General features: G+C 40.5%; 1 protein-coding gene across 3 annotated transcripts in view; it reads right to left on the bottom strand.

Annotated features, from left to right (window-relative positions):
- Positions 1-985: 985 nt before the first annotated feature.
- Positions 986-25871, bottom strand: part of DEPDC1 (DEP domain containing 1) — a 73109-nt gene continuing 48223 nt past the window's right edge. For all 3 annotated transcript variants that reach the window (XM_033917212.1, XM_033917214.1, XM_033917213.1), the window contains 3 exons: positions 25372-25548; positions 11332-11517; positions 986-1267 (listed from right to left, as the gene is read on the bottom strand). In XM_033917212.1, the coding sequence (XP_033773103.1) occupies positions 1127-1267; positions 11332-11517; positions 25372-25548 (504 nt within the window). In that variant the 3' untranslated portion in view covers positions 986-1126. The remainder of the gene's footprint in view (positions 1268-11331; positions 11518-25371; positions 25549-25871) is intronic.

Raw genomic sequence — 25871 nt, 5'->3', positions numbered from 1 at the left:
GGGATTTGAACCTGGATCTCCTAGTTCTTAGTCTACTGTACTAACCATAAGGCTACTCCTCAGATCTGCGGCTGCTCCTCTGAAGAATGTCCATAGTACATTAGTATCCCTTGACGGTTCCACATTCAGGGGAGAGGGAGGAATAAAGGAAATGTTATGCTTTTTTCCCTCCAGTGGACAACTGCTTGAATTAGAGCACCTTTTTATAATCTGGATGCAAAAAGTACCAGGTCTAAATAATAAATGTCCAGAGTTGGATGTCCATATTTTGAGTAAAACATGCCCCTTTGCCATACTGATTTAATGCAGCGTTAGATGATCCATAAACCTGAATGTGAAACTTAAAAACTGCGGTAAACTTAAAGAGAAGGGGAATAAAGAGACCTCAGACAACCAACATAAATTGATGTGTCTTACTGGGGCACTTATCTTTCATCGGTCAAAAATCTCTTAGTTTTTAAACTATTTACTCGCTGTGTTCAACTGCATCCTATTGCAAAACAATTCTAAGATGAGAACATTGAACTCAATGGTTGCCATGCTGTGTCACTCAGCTGGGTTCTTCAGGGGTTGTGTTTTTATCATTCCCAATGTTGCAGTGATTCAAACTTCCAGCACTTCACTTTTCAGGCAGGATACAAAGTCCTAATATTTCACATGGACACAACTGCGTTACTCCAGTCACTTTTATCAATTTTACCCACTGTTGTGTTGCTGTGAAGAAGCCAGCTGAGTGAAACAGCATATTGGAATTGTTTTGATTTTAAAGGCACATGAATAACAGAGCGCACTGCAAGTAAATGATGAAAACCAAAACAAGGGTTTATGATGGATGAACGTTATAAGATCCCCAGTAAGATACATACATTGATTTATGTTGGCTGTCTGAGGTCTTTTTTTCTCTTTTACCGCAGTATTTAATTTTGTCATGCACATTCTGGCTCAGGTTTATGGATTGAGTATTGGGTATTTTTCTCCCTTATTGTGGCAGTGTTAAGACAACCGTATTCTGCCTTTGTAAAATTGGGATTTGGATGTCTAAATGCCAGTTTTCAAACATTCAAAACAAGAATAGATCTTCTAAAATAAATACCAATATTAGTTATAGACAAACAAAATTCAAATATCAATATCTCAGACTATGAAACTTTGGTTTACGCAAGACCAGCATTGGTTGCTTAATTGTGGGTTTGTCTCCAAACAATTTTGCTTCACTTTCAGTTGATGGGAATCGACTCTTGTAGATTTCTGGATATTCTTTCTGAAACTAAACAAAATAAATAGAAGCAAAGATGCTTAAATCTTCAATAACAAAAATACCTCCTCAGAAAAGCATCTTTAGTTGATTTGGTTTGTTTTTCTTATCAAGAAGTTAATGTTTTAATGTATTTGAAAATTCTTCTTAGACCCACATGGTTTGTGCTCATAGGTATCAACAACATAGCAGCCAAGTCTACTTATCTAAATCTTATGTAGCTACTGTACAGTTACATACAAAATAAAAATCACAATAAACCAATGGGTAGAAATCCAATTTTACTTTCATCATTGCAAACTACAGCCATAGAGGGAGGGAATAGCTGCACTGGTAGACTGAAGCCACAAGTGAAAAGATAGTGATGGCAAAGTTAGGAGAACCCCACTCCATCTCCCCAGTAGAGATCTTTTGCAATCTCTGGTGGTCTAAGGCAGTGGTTCCTAACCCTGTTTCAGGTTTATTCAAAATTTGATATGCCGCCTTACCAAATATCAAGGTGGTTTTACATAATATAAAAAAGAAACTATCAAAAATACATTAAAAACAGATTTCAATACAACAACAATCAGACGCACTGACAAACAATGACCTACTGATACGTGGGGTAACTGGGCAGAACTACAATATTTTGATAGAAAAGAATGGGGAGAGGGTAAAACAGATGGTAGGGGAAACAGGCAAATTATCTGAAAATACAAGGCTAATGGACTACCAGGCTAGTCGGGATTTTGGGATAGTCCTAATGAATATGCATGGGGCAGATTTGCAAGCCTGTCACCTCCATTATATGCAAATCTCTCATATGCATATTCATTAGGGCTATCCCAAAAACCTGACTGGCCTGGTTGGGAACCACTGGTCTAGGGGGTTCTGCTTTATGAACTCTTCCTGGCTACAAATTGGTGGCTCAATGATCCCAGGGAGGATGATTAATGCAGCTTGCGAGGTTGATTGTAGGCTACATTATTCATGTATTGCAGATTATTGACTCCTATGGTAAACTAAGGTGCTGTTTTAAAACTGGATTGTTGATAGCTTCTTAAGTAATATATTTTCTGTTTCAGGAGTCTTAGGGTCTCTTCTATTAAACTGCGCTAGTGGTTTTAGCGCGGGGAGCTGTGCGCTGCTCCTGACGCTCATAAGAACTCCATGAGTGTTGGGAGCAGCGCGGGCCATTCAGCGCAGCTCCCTGCGCTAAAACTGCTAGCACGGTTTAGTAGTAGAGGGGGTTAGAGTCCTTTCTTTTATTTCTGACAAAAATGGTGCAGCTTGGTAAGTGTTATCTTTGGCTTTTCACAAGCTAGATAAAGCACAGTTACTTACCTGTAACAAGTGTTATCCAGGGACAGCATGCAGATATTCTCACATGTGGGTAACATCAGCCACATAGCCTGGTATGGACAGTGCTAAACTGTACTGTCACTTTAAAAACATTTTAAGTCTCGAGATCTGCCCATACCATGCATGTGCCAGTGCCTTCCCGCTTGTCGGCTCGTGGGACCATCAGTCCAGTAAAAAAAAAAGAAAAAGCTAAGAAGCCAACTAAGGGAGGTGGGAGGGATGCGAGAATATCTGTCTGCTGTCCCTGGATAACACCTGTTACAGGTAAGTAACTGTGTTTTATCCCAGAACAAGCAGGCAGTATATTCTTACAAGTGGGACTCCCTAGCTGAAAGTAAAACAAGGGAGGAGGGAAGTTGGCTTCCTGTAGAGAATAAATTTTGTAAAACTGCTTGGCTGAATCAACTATCTCATCTGGCATGATTCTCTAAGCAGTAGTGAGGTGTTAAAAGTAAGAACTGATTGGAAATTCCCGAATCGTCATTACCACCTTTTGCACAAGTTTACTACCTTCCGTCTAAGACTCGAGACATTCAACATGTGGCAAACCAAGAACCAATAGACATTTCAGTAGTATTAGAATCTTCAGATAGGGAAATGTCTGTTTCAGCTACTTTACTAGTGACACTTGCACTTAACCCCGATAAGAGTTGGCTCTGGAGAATGTTTTATAAATATAGGCAAAAAGAATTTTTAGGCTATAAGGTACAAATGTTTCCAGATCTGACAAGGGAGACCCAAAGGCACAGAAAATAATTTCTTTTGTTGAAACCTGATGTTCTGGCTTTGGGGGCAACCTTTTTTCTTAGACACCCTTGCAAATGTGTAATTCATTATAAAACTCAGAAGTATGTTTTCTTTGAACATCTTCAGCTGACAACTTTCCTGTCCCTGTCCCGATTGGAGAAGGAGAGTGCTCAATAGAATAAATGCCCTTTCTCTCCGATAGCTTATGATTTCATAAAGAATATTTTTCTTGCTTAAAAGAACTCGCTTTTGAATACATCTTGGATCAATTGAGGACTTGAGAAGATTTATGTTAATATATTAAAGTTTAAGTTTATTTAGTATTGCTGTTATGGTTATTTTTCTTGTTATGAATCCTCTTTCTGTACAAGTTAATCTTTTTTTTTTTTTATAATTCTTTATTCATTTTAAAACTTTCATCAAGTGTACAAAAATTGCAACACAATAACATAGATTTAACCACTTGTACATCTTATCATTATAACTTATAGTTGTAAATATAACCCTCCCTCTCCCATCCTGAAATCCTTTTAGTAATTTTTATTTTTCATATAATAGAAACCCTCCCCCCCACCCCACCCTTATCTTACATATTAGGAAAATGGCATCAATCATGACAAAAGGACGTTAATGGTTCCCAAATTTTAATGAAGTTTTTATAATTTCCATTTTGCACCGCTATTGACCTTTCCATTCTGTATATGTGGCAAACTGAATTCCACCAAAATTTAAAATTGAGCCTACTATGGTCTTTCCAGTTATTAGTAATATGTTGAATGGCTACTCTGGTCAAAATCAATAAAAGTTTGTTATTACACATTGATATCTGACTCTTTTTTCTCATAGACATACCAAAAAGTACAGTATCATAAGTTAATGCTAAGTGATTTTCCAATAAACAATTTACTTGATCCCAGATTGAGTTCCAAAAGGCTAAGATATGGGGACAATAGAACAAAAGATGATCTAAAGTCCCTATATCCAGATTACAATGCCAGCATCTATTAGACAAAGAACTATTTAACTTTTGCAATCTAACTGGGGTCCAAAAAGCTCTATGTAACAAAAAAAAACCAAGTTTGTTTCATAGACACTGACATTGTACATCTCATTCTCCAAGACCAAATTTGTGGCCATTGAGATGCTAAAATATCATGCTTAATCTCAATGCTCCAAATATCCCTAAGAGTATTTTTAGGCTTTTTTTTAACCAATTCACTAATAGTTTTATACCAATGTGCGGCCTGATGACCCAGAAAGTCCGCCTGAAAACATAAAAATTCTATGCTAGGTTGATTATTCAAATTTTTCCATTCAGGGAACCCTGCCTGAATGGCCTGCTTCAATTGCAACCAACGAAAAAATTGTGATTTGTGAAGCCCAAATTTATGTTGCAATTGTGTAAAATCCAGCAGCTTACCATTAGTAATTACATCATTTAAAGTTCTGATACCTGCAATTATCCAATGTTTCCAGACGATCTTAAAACCGCCAATTTGAATCTTGGAGTTTAGCCATATGGATTGATTCGTTGAATTATTAATAGTAATTGCTGTTAAATTACTGACAAACCGTAATGTTTTCCAAGTATCCATTAGAATTCTATTTTCTTTGTACAATCTGGGCATCTTGATACTGAGCACATGAGAAAGATGTAAAGGAAACATGAGTCGCCATTCCAAATATAACCAATCAGGAGTATACTCAATGAGATCCGGGAGGACCCAATTAGAGAATGACACGGGGAAAAAATATGTCCCCGTCACCGCCCCACTATCCTCTGCACCGCCCCGTCACCGCCGTTCCCTTCACCGTCACCGCCATCTCTTTCACCGCCCCGTCACCGCCACTGCCATCCCATTCACCGCCCCGTCACCGTCCCCGCTGCATCCATATAAGCCTTAGTACTGTAATATTTAGCTTATTCCTTTCTTATAAATCAAAGTTCCTGCTGCTGAACTAGAGAAAGAGATGTTCAGCTGGCAGGGCTTTGTTTATAAATTTTTATCAACACAACTAATATACTATTTTATCCTAAAGCAAAAAATAAATAAATAAATATAATTTTTTTTTCTACCTTTGTTGTCTGGTTTCTGCTTTCCACATCTTCTCATTCAATTCCTTCCATCCACTGTGTGTCTTCTCTCTGCGTCTTCCACTAGCTGTTACTGTGCCTCTCCCTTCACCCCCCCCCTCCAATTGGTCTAGCACCCATCTTCTTCCCTCCGCTCCCCCATAGTCTGGCATCTGTCTTCTTCCCACTCTGTCTTCCACATTTCTCTTCGGGGTCTGTTCCTCTCCACCCTCCTTCAATGTCTGTCCTATTCCTTTCCACCACCACCCTTCCCTCCCTCCTTTACCATCTGTTCCTTTCTACTACCCTTCAGCTCCTCTCGCGTGGCCTATCTATCTACCTTCCTCCCTCTTATTTTCATGGCACGTTACAATGTAATTTGTGCAAGCTACTGGAGCCTGCAAGCTCGGTCCCTGTCCCATCCCCACAAACCATCTCGCTTCTGTGCTCCTATTTTCTCCATTTCTAATATCTCCCCTATGTATCTGTCATTGCCCCCCCCCTGTGTCCATATACCATCCCCATGGCATGTCCCCTTTATGTCACTGTCCCTATGCCCCATGCACATAATTTTCCCTCTTTCTGTTACCTTCCTGTGTCCAGATTTCCCCTATCTTCCTCTTCCATACCAGTGTGTCTCTTCTTTTCAACCCCATCTAGCTTTTTTCCCTCTTTCTTCCCCTCCCCCCCTTGCTTCTAGCATCTGGCTCACCTGCCTGTCCTTCCCTTTCTTTCCTGCTGTGGGTTTTTCTTTCCGTCTTCATCTCCTTGGCCCAGAATCTTTTTCCCTTTCACTCCCTCCTTCCAATTTGAGCCGGGAACACGAGCGATCGCACGGTCCCCGCAGCCACCACCCGCCTGCCCAATCGATCCTACTGTTTAGCCAGCTCTCTCCCTTCTCCTCACCTTAGTTTGTAGGTTTTGTTTTTTGGTGACCTGCACGCGCGGCTGCTCAGTGTTCAATCTTCTGCTCTGCTGCAACTTCCTGTTTCCGGTTGCGTCAGAGCAGAAGATCGAAACTGAGCAGCAGCGGGTGCGCAGTTCTCTGATAGTGTGCGGGTCGCTGAAAAAGAAAACTTACAAACTAAGGTGAGGAGAAGGGAGAGAGCTAGCTAAACAGTAGGATCGATTGGGCAGGCGGGTGTGTGCTGCGGGGACCGCGCGATCCTTCATGCCTCACTGCGGGGACAAGACCATTCACCGCCCCATGGGCGGTGAATGGCCTTGTCCCCGTCGCCGCAGCGACTGCTAGTTTTCGTTCCCCGTTTCGGCGGGTGACCCGCGGCTAAAATGCGGTGGCCGCGGGTAAACCGCCACCGTGTCATTCTCTACACCCAATACATACCTTGACGTAAAATATAGGCTTGATGGTACCTATAAAAGTTTGGAAAATTTACCCCGCCCTCCTTAATTGGTCTTGATTGTATAATTGAAAACTAATAAATAAATAATTTAAAAAAAAGAAAAAAGTAAGAACCGAGGACAAAGTGGCAGCCTTACATATGTCCTCAGTGGGAGTGTTACAGAGATGAACTACTGAAGTTGCCATTGCTCTAACCTTATGTGATGTGACATGACCTTCTAGTGTCAGCCCAGCCCGAGCATAGCAAAAAGAGATGTGGAGATTGTCCTTTTGGTAATTGGAGTTCTAAGTCTGTAGGGATTAAATGATCAGAACAGCTGAGTGGATTTTCTGTGAGGTTTTGTGCAATCCAAGTAATAAGCAAGAGCATGTTTACAGTTCAATGTGTAGAGTGCAGCCTCACCTGGGTGAGAATATGGTCTTGGAAAGATGACAGGAAGAACTATAGAATGGTTTAGATGAAATTCCGAGACGATCTTCAGGAGGAACCTGGGATGAGTGCAAAGAACCACCCTATTGTGGTAGAACGTTGTATAAGGTGGGTCTGACACAAGTGCTTGAAGTTTACTGACTTGATTAAAAATTATACTTTCCAAATCAGATATTTGAGAGATGGAAACACACGTAGCTCAAAGGGTTGCTTCATTAGTATTGAAAGCAGAATATTAAGATCCAAAGCAACTGGAGGAGGTTTTATTGGCGGTTTTGTATGAAAAAGGCATTTCATAAATCTAGAAATCAATGGATGCAGAGAAAGGGGCCTGTTATCGAGAGGTATATGAAAAGCACCAACAGCACTGAGATGAACTCTAACTGAAGTGGTTTTGAGGCCAGAGTTGGAAAGGTGTAGGAGATAGTCGAGGACAAGTATCCGGGTGTAGCGATTGTCAGTTCCACCAGAGGGTGAAATGAGTCCATTTGAAGTGGTAACAATGCTGCATGGACAGTTTTCTGGAGGCTTCGATAATGGCTGATACTGGAGTGATAGTGTAACCTATTCTGGTCAATAAGGAAAAAAACCATGCTGTGAGAGTCAAGGAACCGAGAATGACATGAAGAAAAGACCCCTCATTTTGAGTGATTAAGGATGGAAAAAACTGAAGTGTTCCTGGACTCAGAGTTGAAGAAGAGAGAACCATGGTTGTCTCGGCTATCGAGGTGCTATGAGGATCATGATAGCCGGTTTTTGGTGGAATTTGAACAACATTTTTGCTATTAAGGGAAATGGAGGGAAAGCATATAGAAAGTTGTCGGTCCAGTCAAGAAGGAAGGCATCTGATGCCAAACAATATATATTCTGGAACAGAACACTGGAAGTTTGTGATTATGAGGTGAAGCAAAGAGATCTATCTCCAGAGTTCCCTAATTGGCGAATATCTGATGTAACATGGTTAAGTTGAGAGACCACTCGTAAGGTTGTAGGAATCTGATCAGCTTGTCTGATAGAATGTTTTTTCTTTCCTGCTAGATAAACCACTTTTAGGAATATGTTGCGGGGAATTGCACAGGACCAGATTCATATTGTTTTTTTTGACAAAGGAGGCGAGATTCTGTTTCCCCTACTTGTTGACCTAGTATAGGGATAGGCAATTCTGGTCCTCAAGAGCCGGAGCCAGGTCAGGTTTTCAGGATATCCACAATAAATATGCAGATGCTCTTAAGGTGGTGTCAAAAACATCAAATATGGATCTGGCCATCAATTTTCTTGTTTCTTTTTTGAGTTCAATAATTTTTATTAAGTTTTAAGAAAAAATCAAAAGTACAAAAATGACAAAAACAAACCAAATGTAAATCCAAATACAGGCCTAAGTACAAGACACAGCCAAGACATCTAACTGTCATCATCAAGCATAACATCTAGTCAAGTACATTGCATAGTGAGGAATCGACAGTATGGAAAGAACAGTGATTCTGAAGTATATGTAAATAAATAAATAAATAAGAGAGATAAAAGAAAAGAAAAAGGGTGAGAGGAAGAGAAAGAAGAAGAAAACAAAGAAGAAGAAGACAGGAGTGTCTATGAGGTCGAACGAACATAGGAATCCAAAAATTTCCAAGGTGAATTGCATGGTAACAAGTTCATGGAAAGTCGGGCTATGTTTCTCTTTTCATACGCATATGAAATTCGCCTCCAATTTTCTTGTTTCTAATAGGCCATTTTTGTGAGATGTTGAAAATTCTGTAGCTGATCATCTGTGAGGTATTGCTCAAACTGTGCAAGTTGTTAAGTTAATAACTTCATACAGAAAGTCATGTAAAAATTATAACTCAAAATCCTGCTGGTGAACATTGAATTCTGAAAGAGTCTCCAGCTGAACTTGTCTAAGGTCCTCCCTTCTCTGCCTAAAAAGTGCTAGCATAAGTTCTAGAGTTGCTAGCTTTTTTCAGGGCAGACTCCTTTAGTGACTGATGCTGGAGTTGTGGTTTATCAAAACTCAGACATGATTGTACTCTATACAAGTCTATTTTTCTTGGGGCAACAGGGACCAAAAGTGGTGCTTCCCAATTCTTATGCATAGTCTCCTTCATGAGAGACTGAAAAGGGAGCTTTAGACAGTATTTTGGCATCTGATCATAGTCTAATGCATTGAAGAGCTCTGCTGCATGAACTTAGTGAAGGAGAGGTGGTGATCTCCTACGAGGTGGTGGAGGAGATGGATCTGAAGAGAGTTCATATGATTCATCGGCAGAGTTCTGGGCACTCAGATGAAGAATGATGCGATAAATCAGTCATACTCTTCGATGTGATGTTATGGTGAACATAGAAATGATTGATGGAGAGAGCATCGAGGCTTCTGTTGAGATGGAGAACAGTGTCAACTATGATGCCAAGGAGAGTGTTACAATGTGCTAGAAAATACACGACAACATTGATGGGATGATCTCGAGGAAGAGCTTCAACATCTGAATGATGTTTCTTTCCTAGGTCTTGAGCGGCGTCGGTGGGGGAGTGTGAGATCTGGCTCTCGATATCTGTGTCGAGCACTGCTCAGGCTGGGCTGGTACCAATGGTGTCATTACAGTTATTTGATCTGCCCAAGACTGTACCATGCTAGCCAACTCCCTTTCCACCATCTCCCTGATTTATTCTTGAAGCAAGTGCACCGGTACCAGGATGGTCATCAGTACACATGGTGCAATCGGTAATGGGTGTCTAAGCACTGGTGACCTCTATAAAGAGGCATGCCTCCTAGGAGACAGTACCAGTAAGTATGGTGACCTCAATGCTAAGCACTGGTGTTTCGAGTGCACCAATGTTGTGGACACCTGGGACGACACTGATGTCCTCTTGGAGGGGGAAGCATGTCTATGTTTCTTAGAATTTTTACTGAATCACCTGATGGTTGTTTGGGTGATGAAGTCAATGTTGATCGAGGCATCGATGTCAGTGCCAGTTTTGATGCTGAAGATGATGCCTGTGTGTCAGTGTTGGATGTGGTAGACATCGCCGATGCTCTCCATGTTGTCATGAATAACTTGTTACCCAAAGAGTGGTTCATTTAGGTTAGAAACCACTCTTTGGGCTACAACATTTTATTGACCTCAATAAAGTCTTAACATCTTGTACATCGCTTCTGCAGTTTCTTTTGAGTTTTTGCTGTTCGATAATCACTATAAACCTGTTGGATTTCTCCTTTGTTTTGTCACAAATAACTTTTCAAACTGGAGATGCCTAGCCTTTAGTGACCGTTTCTAATATTTGGAGCAGTGCAGACAACTGTCGACATTGTGGTCAGGACCCAGACATTAAACATACCAATTATGTAGGTCAGTGACTCAAATGGCCCTGTTGTACAATGAGCACCAAGGCCTCGACATGGAAGGGAAGACCGCTAATGTGAGATCGAAGGACCCAATGGTCCAGGAAAGTCGAGTAATACCGAAACCGAAAATCGTTCAATGCCCTTGGCATGAGAGAAAGTTTGAAGTGGCCCAAAGTTCTGAAAAAAACAAACAAACAAAAAAAACCCAATCTTTTGAAAAAGGAAAAATTTTCTAAGAAAATAACTAGAAATGAAATAAAAAGGAACATTACTATGATAAATAAAGAGAGAAGGCAGAAAAATGGAAGTTTTGGCTCTTTGGAAGATCTCCAAAAAACATAGCTTCTTAGCTCCTTGGAAGACTAAGAACTGATGATCCGCGAGCCGACATTGGGCGGGAAGATACCGGCATGGTACGGCAATCTCGAGACTTAAAATTTTTTTTTTGTAAATCTTTATTTTTTTTCATTTCTTACATCAAGTGAAAAATACATATTAAATACAATTATTTCATATCACTTGAATTACATTCAATTACTCTTATAATATAAAGTAAAGAATCCCCTTTTTTATCAGTAATTCTACCTCCAAATACATTAAATTGAATTACCCTCCCTGACCCCCTATATATTCTATCCATGGAGACTTAAAATTTTTTAAAAAGTGACAGTACACTTTAGAACTGTCTGTATTGGGCTCCATGGATGACGTTACCCACATGTGAGAATATGCTGTCTACTTGCCTGGGATAATAATTCCTAGTTCACCTTATATTACCTCTTACCTGCTTAAGCTTTTTCTTTTTGTCTTTAAGAGGTAAAGTTGTGTCCTTAATAATACTTTCCAACAGCTCCACAATTGCAGTTTGGGAGGTAGACACCTTTTGTTCTTCAAATTCCTGAGAGCTTATCTGTTTACAGAATGAGTAAACTGGCAATGTAGCACCCAGTTCAATCTCAGGATATTTAATCTAAAATAAAACATAAGAACATAAGAAGTTGCCTCCGCTGAGTCAGACCAGAGGTCTATTTTTATGAATGATAAGAATATTTACTAATAAAGCAAACAAAATTCTAACATTTTCATTTAAGAGCCCTGTGGAATTAGAGACAATGCATTAAAATTAATTCTCTAATAAGTAAAATCCTTCTGATACTATTTCTTATATGGGATTGAAACTAGAAATCATAACCCAGTAGATGTATTACTTTCACCCCTTTTTCCCCTCAAAATTTATTTCTATAAAATTATCATTCCCCCTTTATCTTTAAAAGTTAAATTAGTAAAGAGATTAAATAACTTCAAAAATATTATTTTATTTCATTTACTAAGCTTTCTATAATTTCTTTAAGCAATTTTAGTTTATAAATTATCAATACCTGAAACCTAAATTATGTATTTCCTTTTAATACATCCAATGGTATTCTTCAACATTTTCATATTCTCAAAATTACTTCAACATAAGCTTTAATTTAAACTATCATATAAATCAATGTACATCTCCTCATGAAATACCTAACAAATATTTGATCTCCCTATATTAAAAGGATGATCTAGTGTGGTCATAGGTCCCATTATGGATTAGTGCTCCTAAGTCAGGAATTTAGGGAGTATTAAAGTATTTTCCAAATAATATGAGATGGGTTTATATTCTTCTGTTCCACCATCAGAAACTGACTCCATTAAATTACTGGCAAGACAATCAATTCCCCAATATCTTAGGCTGACACTTGTTGTTTTAAAGGATTGTCACAGGATCAGAATAAGATACAACATGAGTAACTCAAAGTTGGCTCAAAGAATTATATCCAAATTTAAGACATCCATTTTCAATCTTATCTTTGAGCCACTTTTATCAGTGAAGAATGAGAAAATTCAATGTATCTCAGTTTACTTCGAAAAGTTTATCCACAACCCAGTAGATTACATCAGCACACTCTTCCCCTTCCTCTCTGTTCGCCGCCACCGCCACAAGCTCTGACAGGGTATGTATTGGATCATCCCAGATCTTATGGAAAATGTCCCAGATTGGTTATATTTAGAATGGCGGCTCCTGTTTCCTTTACATTTGTCTCATCTTATTAGTATAAAATTGCCCAGGAAATATAAAGAATATAGAATTTTGCTTGATACCCGGAGCACTTTACGGTATGTTAGTAATTTATCACCAAATCCAATTTCTAAATCATTAAATCAATCCATTTGGCTAAACTCCAAGATTAAAATTGGCGGATTTAAAATCGTTTGGAAGCATTGGATTATTGCAGGTGTACGGACTTTAAATGATGTTGTTTTAAATGGATCACTGCTTAGTTTTTCACAATTGCAACATAAATATGGTTTAAACAAATCACAATATTTTAAATGGTTGCAATTGAAGCAGGCTATACAGGAGGGGTTCCCTGAATGGAAAGTTCTTAATTCTCAGTATAGTTTGGAATTCCTATGCTTTCAGGTGGATTTCTTGGGTCACCAAGCCGCACAGTAGTATAAATTGTTGTATGGATATTTGAATAAAAAACACAAAACTGGTCTCAGGGATATTTGGAGCATTGAGATTGGGCACCAAATTTCTGCTTCTCAATGGCCACGATTTTGGTCTTGGAGAATAAGAACTAAAAGGTCAGCATCTATGAGGCAGACTTGGTTCTTTTTGTTGCATAGAGCTTTTTGGACCCCAGTTCGTTTACAGAAGTTGGATAGCTCTAGGTCTAAAAGATGCTAGCATTGCAGTTTAGAAGATGGGACTTTAGATCATTTAATTTTTTTCTGTCCCTATATAAATGCCTTTTGGAAGTTAATTTGGTCCCAAATTAATTCATTGTTAGAAAATCATGTTGCCCTTTCCTATGATACTATTTTATTTGGTACATCTATGAGATTTAAGAGTCCAATTTCAGCAAATAATAATAAACTTTTACTAATACTGACGGGGGTTGCCATTCAACATATTACTGGAAATTGGAAGGATTATACTTTGGTGGAATTCAGACTGTCATATTTATAAAATGGAGAGAGTGCTTGCTATACAGCAAGGAAATTATCATAATTTTAAAAAGATTTGGGGGCCATTGATTACATATTCTAATGATCAGATACCTTAACCACCCCTTTTTTTATTATATAAGGTTATAAGTAGGGTGGGATTGGGATATATTATATTTGTTTTAACTGGTTTATTACTAATGGGTGGGATGGGTGGGGAGGGATTCTTTTATGTTTTGATGATTATAAGTAAGAATGTCAAGTGATTTGTAAAATTTATTTTTGATTGAATATTATACACTTGTTGTAAGATATGAAAACGAATAAAGATTTAAAAAAAAAAAAAATAAGAGCCCTGTGGAGCTAACTGGTTTCACTAATGGAGGTGGCCGAGAAAACAAAAATAAGTGCTGAAAAAGATTAAATTTTGAAATATTCTAAAACTAAAAAATTAAAGTTGTTTATGAGAATGAAAGAATTGGCATTCCCCGATGTTTCTAGAGGAAGGTAGACACGGAGGAAAATGGTTTTATTATAGTATTCTGGAGTTCTTCAAATGAGTGCTACTTTTTAAAAAAGTTCCTGTGTAAATGTATTGTAACATTTCAAATAGGCGTGTGTCATCCGACTACTTTTTTTGTAACTAGAATTCAGACGATAAGATTAATAGAAATCAGTTATGTAATTTGTCTTTTGGTTTTCCATATACAGTTTTTCCTTTCTCCTTGAATAATTTTTGCTTCACATAAAAAACTACCTCAATTTTATTGGATTTCCCTATTATGGTGGACTATAGCAATGTTTCTCAACTTGGTCCTGGAGTACCCCCTTGCCAGTCAGGTTTTTTTTTTTTTTAAATTCTTTATTCATTTTTACATATTACAACAAGTGTATAAGAAAAATCATTCAAACTTATAAATATACACTTGATTAATTTTCATATCATTAAAAATATAACTTTTCAGCCAATACCTATATTCTATAATACAGTGGTGCCTCACACAACGAACTTAATCCGTTCCAGGAGCAAGTTTGTTATGTGAAACGTTCGTTGTGTGAAACGCGTTTTCCCATAGGAATACATGTTAAAAAAAATAATTTGTTCTGTAGCATAAAATATGCTAAGATGACATAAAAAAAGATAAATTTTTGGTTATTATTTTTATTTAGATACATCTAAAAACATAATTGTTTTTTAAAACAACACACATTTTTTAAATTTAAAGACAGACTAAGTAGAGTCTAATTTTACAGTGAGAGGGCAGAGTCTCAGCGGCAAAAACTGGGACTTAACTGTTCATTTTTTTTTTTTCTACCGTGTTTCCCCGATGATAAGGCAGGGCCATCAAATAAGACAGCCCCCCCTTTTTAGAAAAAAATGTAAAATAAGGCACCCCCCGCAAATAAGCCACCCACCGATACCTGCGCTTACCCGAATCGGGTGGTACGGTGGGTGACTCCGTGTGGTCCCTGGCACCCCCGACACGATCGGGGCAAGAGGGAGCTCAAGCCCTCTTGCCCCCCCGACTCCCCGACACGATCGGGGCAAGAGGGAGCTCAAGCCCTCTTGCCCCCCCCGACTCCCCGACACGATCGGGGCAAGAGGGAGCTCAAGCCCTCTTGCCCCCCCGACTCCCCGACACGATCGGGGCAAGAGGGAGCTCAAGCCCTCTTGCCCCCCCGACTCCCCGACACGATCGGGGCAAAAGGGAGCTCAAGCCCTCTTGCCCCCCCGACTCCCCGACACGATCGGGGCAAAAGGGAGCCCAAGCCCTCTTGCCCCGCCGATTCCCCAACTCCCCGACAATATCGGGCCAGGAGGGAGCCCAAGTCCTCCTGGCCACGGCGACCCCCTAACCCCACCCTGCACTACATTACGGGCAGGAGGGATCCCAGGCCCTCCTGCCCTCGACGCAAACCACCCCTCCCCCCAACGACCGCCCCCCCCCAAGAACCTCCGACCGCCCCCCCCAGCCGACCCGCGACCCCCCTGGCCGACCCCCACGACACCCCCAACCCCCTTCCCCGTACCTTTCTGTAGTTGGCCGGACAGACGGGAGCCAAACCCGCCTGTCCGGCAGGCAGCCATCGACGGAATGAGGCCGGATTGGCCCATCCGTCCCAAAGCTCCGCCTACTGGTGGGGCCTAAGGCGCCTGGGCCAATCAGAATAGGCCCGGGAGCCTTAGGTCCCTCCTGGGGGCGGGGCCTGAGGCACATGGGCCCAACCCGACCATGTGCCTCAGGCCCCGCCCCCAGGAGGGACCTAAGGCTCCCGGGCCTATTCTGATTGGCCCAGGCGCCTTAGGCCCCACCAGTAGGCGGAGCTTTGGGACGGATGGGCCAATCCGGCCTCATTCCGTCGATGACTGCCTGCCGGACAGGCGGGTTTGGCTCCCGTCTGTCCGGCCAACTACAGAAAGGTACGGGGAAGGGGGTTGGGGGTGTCGGCCAGGGGGGTCGCGGGTCGGCTGGGGGGGCGGTCGGAGGTTCTTGGGGGGGGCGGTCGTTGGGGGGAGGGGGGGTTTGCGTCGAGGGCAGGAGGGCCTGGGATCCCTCCTGCCCGTAATGTAGTGCAGGGTGGGGTTAGGGGGTCGCCGTGGCCAGGAGGACTTGGGCTCCCTCCTGGCCCGATATTGTCGGGGAGTTGGGGAATCGGCGGGGCAAGAGGGCTTGGGCTCCCTTTTGCCCCGATCGTGTCGGGGAGTCGGGGGGCAAGAGGGCTTGAGCTCCCTCTTGCCCCGATCGTGTCGGGGAGTCGGGGGGGCAAGAGGGCTTGAGCTCCCTCTTGCCCCGATCGTGTCGGGGAGTCGGGGGGGCAAGAGGGCTTGAGCTCCCTCTTGCCCCGATCGTGTCAGGGAGTCGGGGGGGGCAAGAGGGCTTGAGCTCCCTCTTGCCCCGATCGTGTCGGGGAGTCGGGGGGGGCAAGAGGGAACCAGGCGGAGAGAGGGCAGTTAAGCGCAGTGCCTGCGCGGAAGGATGCAGCTCGGGCGACTTCGTTGTGTGAAACGAAGTTCGTTGTACGGATCAAGACATAAAGTTCGTTGTGCGCAGCGTTCGCTGTGCGAGGCGTCCGTTATGCGAGGCACCACTGTATTTTGAATATTATGAACTATTCCTAGTATCTAAACAATTGATATCAAGTTAGAAAACCCTCCCAACCCCTTACAAAAGTTCCATTCCCAATACATCAAAAACAGTTAAATACTCTTATACATTATAGGATTTAATATTTATTACCCATCCACACCCCTCCATGTCAAATATCTTACTTTGGGAAAACGTTATTACTCATTACAAAAATCTATTAATGGTCCCCAAATCTTCTGAAATTTACCAAAATATCCTTTGTGTTGCTATTGTGCGCTCCATTTTATATATATGACACACAGAATTCCACCAGAAACTGTAATTTAATCTGCTATGATTTTTCCAATTGAATGTAATCTGTTGAATAGCAACTCCAGTCAATATAAATAAAAGTTTGTTATTATTTGACGAAATCTGACTCTTCGCTCTCATTGACATGCCAAATAAAATAGTATCATATGTCAAGGCTACCGGATTCTCTAACATCCTATTGATTTGAGGCCAAATTGATTTCCAAAAATACTAATATAAATGGACAATAGAGTAAAAGGTGATCTAATGTCCCAGCCTCAAGATGACAGTGCCAACATCTATTAGACTTAGAGCTATCTAGTTTTTGTAAACGAACAGGGGTCCAAAAAGCTCTATGCAAAAGAAAGAACCAAGTTTGTCTCATAGATGCAGACACTGTACATCTCATCCTCCAAGACCAAATTCATGGCCATTGAGACGCATTAATTTGATGCTTAATCTCAATGCTCCAAATGTCCCAAAGACCAGTTTTTGGATTTTTATTCACAAATCCAGATATTAATTTATACCACTGTGCGGCCTGGTGCCCCATTAAATCTACCTGAAAGCATAAGAATTCCAAACTATATTAATTATTAAGAGTTTTCCATTCAGGGAACCCCGCCTGAATGGCCTGCTTCAATTGTAACCATCTAAAACAGCGATGGCGAACCTATGGCACGCGTGCCAACTGTGGCACGCGAAGGCCTTGCAGCTGGCACGCGGGAAGGTCCGCAATTAAGATATGCGGCGCGGTGGGAGGCGAGTGTGCCTGTGTCTGCTTTGCAGCTCACCTGGCAACAGGGCCAGACTGGCCATTGGGAGGACCGGGCATTGTCCCGGTGGGCCGCGGCCCATCCTCCTGTGCTGGCTGCAGTCCTGTGAGTGGATGTTTAGCCTGCCTGTCTTCCCCTTAGTATCCTATGAGCCAGGCAGTGTGTGAGGGGGAAGTGGGGGGAGGAAGAGAAGCTTCACACTGAGTCTGTCACAGGAACTCAGTGAGGCTGTAGTGTGACTCCACATGTGACATCTGTAATCAGGAACAGTTCCTAGTGCTCCCATGCTAGAGAGGTAAGGATATGGATCTTCTTTCCCCCCCCCTCCATGTCCCATCTTCTCTCTCTCTCCTCCCCATGTCACATCTTCTTGTGTGTTGGCTGTTGCACTCCTTACTTATTAGTGGCTGGCCGTGCCTCTCAAGTGTGCTTCTGCATTTTAGCCTTGCCCCTGGACTTCAATGGGCGGGGCCTGCGTGAGGTCATGTGATTGGGCTGCTCAACCTAAAATGCCCGGGCCTATTTTTTGTCCCAGTCCGGCCCTGCCTGGCAATGTGTTCCTCGCGGCTGCCTGAACCGTCGCGGGGCTGTGAGAAGCAAAGTCTCACTCCCCGCCTCCGCCTCTGAACCCGCCCAGGTACTCGCCTACAGCACCGAGCGTTCTTCTGTCACGCCCTCCCACCCTGGCGGGAGACTTGAGGAGAACAGGAGACGCAATCTGCATTCTACTTTGCCCTACCTGTGCTGCCTAAGTTTAATTGGACCAATATTACTAATGTTAATTATAAACTTGCCTGGGCTCCTTTTTAAAAACCTATTAAATTATCTGGCTATTTGTCTAGGGGTGTCCAGGTTAGGGTTGCACAAGTCCGGTTTTCACCCGGACAGTATATTTTTTTACCAAAACGGATGTCTACAATTAGTAAAATTCCCCAATCACATATTTTTTTATGGGGACGGATTTGTATACAGCACTTCATTAGATTTTTTTTATTATACAAATTTTATCTTTTTGTAGGCTTGAAGTCTAGAACAAAGAAAATGAGTACAGCAAAAAAAGCAAAAACAGATAGTGGAAGACCATTCTAAGAGGCCTGGACAGAGACATATGGAGTGATTGAACGCAGTGGGAAAGCATTATGTATTATGTGTAATGAAAGTGTTGTGTCTCGCACATCAAGTGTCAAACGTCACTTTGAGACCAACCATAACAGTGTTGCTGAACTTGGTTTAGCTCAAAGAAAAGAGTTCCTTGTAGGAAAATTAAAGAAATATCACTCCCAGTCTCTTAGTTTTAGCATCTATCTTTCAAAAACTAATCATCTTACAGTTGCCAGCTTTCAAATTTCACTGTGCATGGCAAAACATGGTAAGCCCCTCTCTGATGGAGATTTTATCAAAAAGGCAATTTTGGCTGGGAGTAATTCACTCTTCCATGATTTCCAAAACAAGGATAAAATTGTGCAGCGCATCTCTGAGATGCCGCTAAGCAGAAATACTGCAAAAGATAGGGTTCTGCGAATGGCTGCTGATGTTAGTCAACAGCTTACTTGCGACTTACAAAAAGCACCCTTCTACTCCATGTGCTTGGATGAAAGTACAGATATTACTAACCATGCAAGACTAGCGCTCATTTTGCGTTATGCTACTGGTGACATCATGAGAGAAGAGCTGGTAAAACTGCTGTCTTTGCCTGGAAGAACACAAGGGATAGATATCCACAATGCTGTGATGGAGGCTTTTTCATCACTAGACATAAGTCCAGAAAAAGTGGTTTCAGTTACTAGTGATGGAGCACCTAGCATGGTGGGGACAACATCAGGATTCATTCATTTCTTTGCTAAGGAAGCAAAACATCCACTGATTAAATTTCTTTGGCTCTCTGCGCCAAAGAAAGCAGCAAAAAACTTGACGATGTCCTCAAAGATGTAACAAAAATGGTGAACTTCATCATGGCGCATGCTCTTAATTTTCGACAATTTCAAGCCCTTCTTGATGAGGTTCAGGCACAATATAACATTTTACTGATGTACAATAATGTCCGGTGGCTGAGCAGAGGACGAGTGTTAGAGAGATTTGTGGCCTGCTTGGAAGAAGTTAGGCTATTTATGAACGAAAAGGGGGAAGACTATCCTCAATTCACCAACATGGCCTGGCTTACCAACCTCATGTTCTTTACAGATTTTACTAACCACTTTAATGTACTAAACAAAAAATTACAAGGCATGGGAAAAACAGCAGAAAGCATGTTTAGTGACATCAAAGCTTTTGAGAGAAAATTGCATGTTTTTGAAAAAGACCTTGAGAGTGGACAGCTAAAATATTTTCCCAACCTAAAAATACATTTGGATAATTCTACAACATTTGTGGACAGTCATAAAAAACACCAGAAAATCCACAAAGCATATTCCACCATTGTAGCCGAAGCAAAGGAGAATTTTAGTAAAAGATTTTCTCAGTTCCGTAAGATGGAGACAACCTTTTCATTTATAACTTCCCCAGAAAAGTCCACATTTGAAGATCTTGATCTTTCCTGCTTACAGTGGTTGGATATTCAAAATTTGGAAATGGAGCTACTGGAATTTCAAGAAAGCTCTATCTGGAAAAGTAAATTCAATGACCTGCGTGCGGCTCTTGAACGTATTGAGTGTGAAAGGGTGACAAATGAAATCACTGCTAGCAGTTCTGAAAATGAAATCCTAAAAGCGTGGAATTCTCTGCCAGACAATTTTAAGTCCATGAAAGCACTTGGGATTGCTCTTCTTACTTTGTTTGGGTCATCCTATGCTTGTGAGCAGCTGTTTTCGGCTTTGAATCATATAAAATCTGATGCTAGAAACAGATTAACGGATGACATGAGTGCTGCATGTGTTGCTCTGAAATCAACGCACTATGAGCCAAGGATTGACAAGTTAATTATCAGCATGCATGCAACAACAAAAATCACATTAATTTTTTTCAGAGCATGCCCAATGCATATGTTTACATGAAGCACTGTTTTCAGTTTGCAGTTAAGACACTTTCTAAGTTATTTAAATATTATTTAAAGATGTTATTTAAAAAAGGGACTTTACATGGCCCTGTTGTATTCCAATCTGGAATTTCCAATAAAAACGGTTGGTTTAATTGAAAGCTCTTTTGTTTTCTTTACATCATATTATTAGAAATGTAATGATTTAACTATTTTCAAATTTGATTGTAAATTTTACAAAAAAACATGTATAGACTCTTTGGGAATACACACCGAGTCTTGACACAGTTAACAGTTTTAAGAAGTTTATCTTTTTTTTTTACTCAGGATACATTTGACATGTTATGTGAATAATACATTTAAAATATATTGTGTAACTGAATCAAATTCTTCCTAAATTCATTAAATTGAATGAAATCATTAAAACATTATAAATTGCCAATAAATTGAAATGAAAACCAAAGGATTGTGAATCAAATTGATTCTCTGACAATACAAAGATTCCAACCTTTAAAAATGATGTTACATAGTTCAGGCAACTTTATAAAGAGTTTTTAGATACTAAAATCTTGTTATTAAGGTTTAATTGACGTGCTGGCACTTTGAGGAAATTATTTGGTTTTGTGCGGCAGTTTGGGCACTTGGGCTCAAAAAGGTTAGCCATCACTGATCTAAAACTTTGTGATTTGTTGAGACCAAATTTATGTTGCAATTGTGAAAACTCAAGCAGCTTACCATTAGATATCACATCTTCCAATGTATGTATTCCTGCCAGCATCCAATGCTTCCAGATAATTTTAAAACCGCCAATTTTGATCTTGGAGTTAAGCCAAATCGTTTGATTTGTTGATTTATTTATCGGAATAGGAGTTAGACTATTTACATATCGTAGAGTTTTCCATGTATCAACAAATATTCTATGTTCTTTATATAGCCTAGGCATTTTGATACTAAGTACATGACCAAGTCGCAAAGGAAACATGAGTCACCATTCTAACCAAAACCAGTCTGGGATATTATCAATGGGCTCTGGGAGGACCCAATACATACCTTGATGCAAAATATAGGCCTGATGATACCTAAAGAAATTAGGAAAATTTACCCCCCTCCATAATCGTCTTCTGCAAAGACACTAAAGCAATTCTAGGAATTTTACCCAGCCAAATAAATTTTGTTAGAATAATATTTAACTTTTTATAAAAAGACCCCTGAAAAAAAACTAGTAACATTCCCATTTGGTAACAAACCACAGGTAAAATCATCATTTTAACAGTTTGTACTCTCCCCCACCAAGATAGGTGCAGAGGATTCCATTGCTCACACATTTCTGTTACCTTCTGTAATAAACATTTTTCATTGTATCATCCACTGTATTTTTTGATCCAAACTCCTAAATATTTTAGACCATCTTCCTTCCATACAAAAGAAAATGTATCAAATAAACCTTTTGTACAATGTACATTAAGTGGAAGAACTTCTGATTTATTCCAATTTATCTTATAACCTGAAAACTTTCCAAATTTCACAATCAACTCAAGCAAGCATGGAATGATTTTTTCTGGATTTCTCAAATAAAGCAAGATATCATCCACACATGCAGATACTTTATATTCTCTATCTGAATGCGGAATACCCTGTATCTCCTTCACCTGTTGAATAGCTAATAACAAGGGTTCCAAAACAATATCAAAAAGCAAAGGAGATAAGGGACAACCTTGTCTAACCCCCCTCTGCAAATTAAAACGTTCTGAAAAATTATTATTAATATACAACCTAGCAGCAGGGGAGCTATACGTTTGTATTATTTGTATAAATCCTGAAACTATACCAAACCATTCCATTGCTTGATACATGAAGGTCCATTCTACTCTGTCAAAGGCCTTCTCTGCATCCAAGGACACAGAAAAAGCCGGCTCTTTCATGGCTTTTGTTAAATACAGCATATGAAATGCCAACCTAGTATTATTAGAAGAATGTCTTTGAGCAATGAATACTGTTTGATGCATACCTATAATGAAAGGGAGAGCTTTAGCCAATCTTAAAGCCAATGTCTTAGCTAAAAGTTTACCATCTACATTGATTAAAGAAATAGGCCTATAATTTGAAACCAAAGTGGGGTCTTTATTTGGCTTTGGTAAAACTATAGTTAAAGATTCTGCCATAGTGCCTGTAATACAACCCTTCATTAGTTGAGCCTGATATAAATTTAATAAATAAGGCAATAGGGTATTTTGAAATGATTTATAAAACTCTACTGTATAACCATCTCCACCTGGAGCGGATCCAACACCAGGATGCCAGTCAGGTTTTCATGATATCCACACTGAATTTGCATACACTACCTCCATTATATGCAAATGTCTTTAATGCACATTCATTGTGGATATCTTGAAGACCTGACTGGCAAGGGGATACTCCAGGACCGAGTTGAGAAACACTGGACTAGAGCTAGCATTTCCTTTGTTTTTCTTCTCATTGTTCAGCATCAAGGGGGGAGGGAAGAACAACAGAAAAGAGATAGAGCAAAATGTTGGACCGGACCAGGAGAAGAGACAGAAGGAAATAGGAGGCTGGGAAAGGAGTGAGATGGGAAATGGGAGAGATACAGAATAAGAGAAGATGGACAATTGATAGGTAGCTGAAAATTTAAAAAGGAGAAGGATGAGAAAGAGGGCAAGATTTGAGTGGAGAGAGGAAAAAAAGAAAAAAGGAGAAAAGTTGAGAGGGAAAAATCAATATGTTGGAGACAGGGACTGGAGCAAGAGAGAAGAGGAGAAAAAAAATGGACAGCAGACTGGAAAAGAATTAGAAGATAGACAAAATCAGAAAGAGAAACTGGGACCAAAAGCAAAATGACCAGACAACAAAAGGTAGAAAAAATAATTTTAATTTCTATTTTGTGATTACAATATGTCAGATTTGAAATATGTATCCTGCCAAAGCTGGTGTTAGACAGCAAGTGTGAACTAGGACCTAAAAGAGAGGAAAAGTCTTTTATTTATTTTGTAGCAGGCGTGGGGTTGGAGAGGTTGCATCTCTATACTTCTATTAAGATTAACCCTCTCCGTCGCTGGGGCCCACAGTGAGCATCAGCAAAGGAGGGGGCAAGTATCTTAATAAAAAAATCTGGCCCACAACGTAGCCTGCGTTTTAGATTTCGGCCCCTTATGTGATTTGAGTTTGCTTTAGAGCATTCCATAACGCTCAGTGTTCCAGGAGACTGATATGTAACTAGGTCTCTAGAAAAGGACCATTGATTTTGAGTGTTAAGCCCATTTTCACAAGCTCCCAAACCTAGGACGGACACATCCTTGTCATTATCTTGTGCGGGACAATTTAGAATGGAAGTCCCTGAATCAAATTAGACCAAACTATCCACCATAAGAAAAATTCCTGTAGAGGAGTGACATTGACCATATCTGTTGTATTCCCGTTAGCTTTTTTCTCAGACTGCTTCAACTGACATTATGAAGTTGACAGAGAGAAGCTAGAACTTTCAGGGATGCATGTAAATAGATTATATTTAGTTGAAATGGCCAACCTCCTTAGGATGCATGTAAATATAGTGCACTTAGCTGAAATAGTAAACCTAGGATTATATGTGTATATATGTAGGATGTTTGACTTGGTATAAACATATGCATATAAATAAGATGATCGATATGCTGGTAATATAAGTAGGATGACTGATTATGGTATAATTATGCCGGCATTAAAAACTCTATCGCAATATCTTTACAGAAGCCCCTTTAGCCCATACATTGTAATACCTCACAGAGGCTCTTCATAACTGTATTGCAACATATTCACAGAAGCTCATGTAAATCACTCTGAATTGACTCTCAGTCATTAGCAGTGGTATAGAAACTCTTCAATAAACAAACTGCTTAAGTATTAAATAAAATACTGTACAGTAGAATCTCAGTTATCCGGCACCCATGGGGATTGGTGGATACTGGATAACTGTAGTTTCTGGTTATTTGAGAGGTAATGTACAAATAGTTGTCCCCTTTTCCACCTCACTCTATCATCCCCCTACCCCCACTTGTAGGTCCAGCAACTTCTTCACTTCCATCTTAGTGACTTTCTCGTCACCCTTCTCTCCCACAACCTCCCTCCCTTACCCGAAGTAGCAGAGCCAATCCTGACAACCCCCTCCCTTCCCAAAGCAGTAGAGCCGGTTCCTCCCTCTATTCCTGAAGCAGCAGAGCCGGTCCTAACAACCCCCCGTCCCCCCTCACTCACTTGACGATGTGGTGGCAGCCAACAAGCAGAGGTAGTGCCGGAAAACAGACAGCTTCTGGCCAGCCCTGGCAGGGCCTCTCCTCTGGCCAGTAGCTGCCCGTTTACTGGTGCTACCTCTGCTTGCTGGCTGCCACTCTATCGTCAAGTGAGGGAGGAAGGGAGTCAGGACCGGCTCTGCTGCTTCAGAAAGGAGGAAGTCATCAGGACCAGCTCTATTGCTTTGGGAATAGAGGGAGATTGGTGGCTGCCATGATGCTCCGAGAGCTGGAAGGAGATTTATGGCTGCTGATGATGCCTCTTTGGCTAGAGGGAGGAAGGAGGTTATTGGGTCAGGAGCACCACTTTGGACACTTAGGAGTGTGGGAGACAATATATATATATATTTTTTACTGACAATTTTTTTGCCGGTCAACTGAGATTCTATTGTACAATGATAACCCATTTAAGTTCTTAATACCATATATTACCTGAACTTTTTTAAGATAGTCTATATGATCCTCTACTGCATTAGCCAAATAAACTGGTACTTGAAGAATTTCCTGATGATGATCCATTAGGAAAGAAACTAATCTTGTGGCAAGCAGCTCATCGAGATCTACTTCTTCTGCACAGCATAACACACATCGAGAAAAAGTCTGTAACATCTGAAAATATTATAATAAATGGTCAAAATGAAAAATTGATCTTATTAAACATAGAGAAAGCAAACATTTATTAAAAAATAAGGCTCTCAGTGGTTAGCAGCATAAGTTAGCCAAACAAGTAGGTGACATCTGATTTTAGTTGAGAGACTCGGTGCAGAGTGCTAGAAACACAGGTATACACAGTTTACATGTATTCAATAACTGATCATAGCTAAAAGGTAAAAATAAAAATTATTCCAACCAAATAGGGGTGGCTTCCTCTCTTAAATATTTAACTCTGATAGATGTTCAGCAAATGCATGACAGTAACTTGGACAGCTTCT

The sequence above is a fragment of the Geotrypetes seraphini genome, chromosome 12, assembly GCF_902459505.1.
Source record: "Geotrypetes seraphini chromosome 12, aGeoSer1.1, whole genome shotgun sequence".
NCBI classification, from domain to species: Eukaryota; Metazoa; Chordata; class Amphibia; order Gymnophiona; family Dermophiidae; genus Geotrypetes; species Geotrypetes seraphini.
Note: the sequence above shows the minus strand (reverse complement) of the source record. Positions and strands in the feature narration are given on the sequence as shown.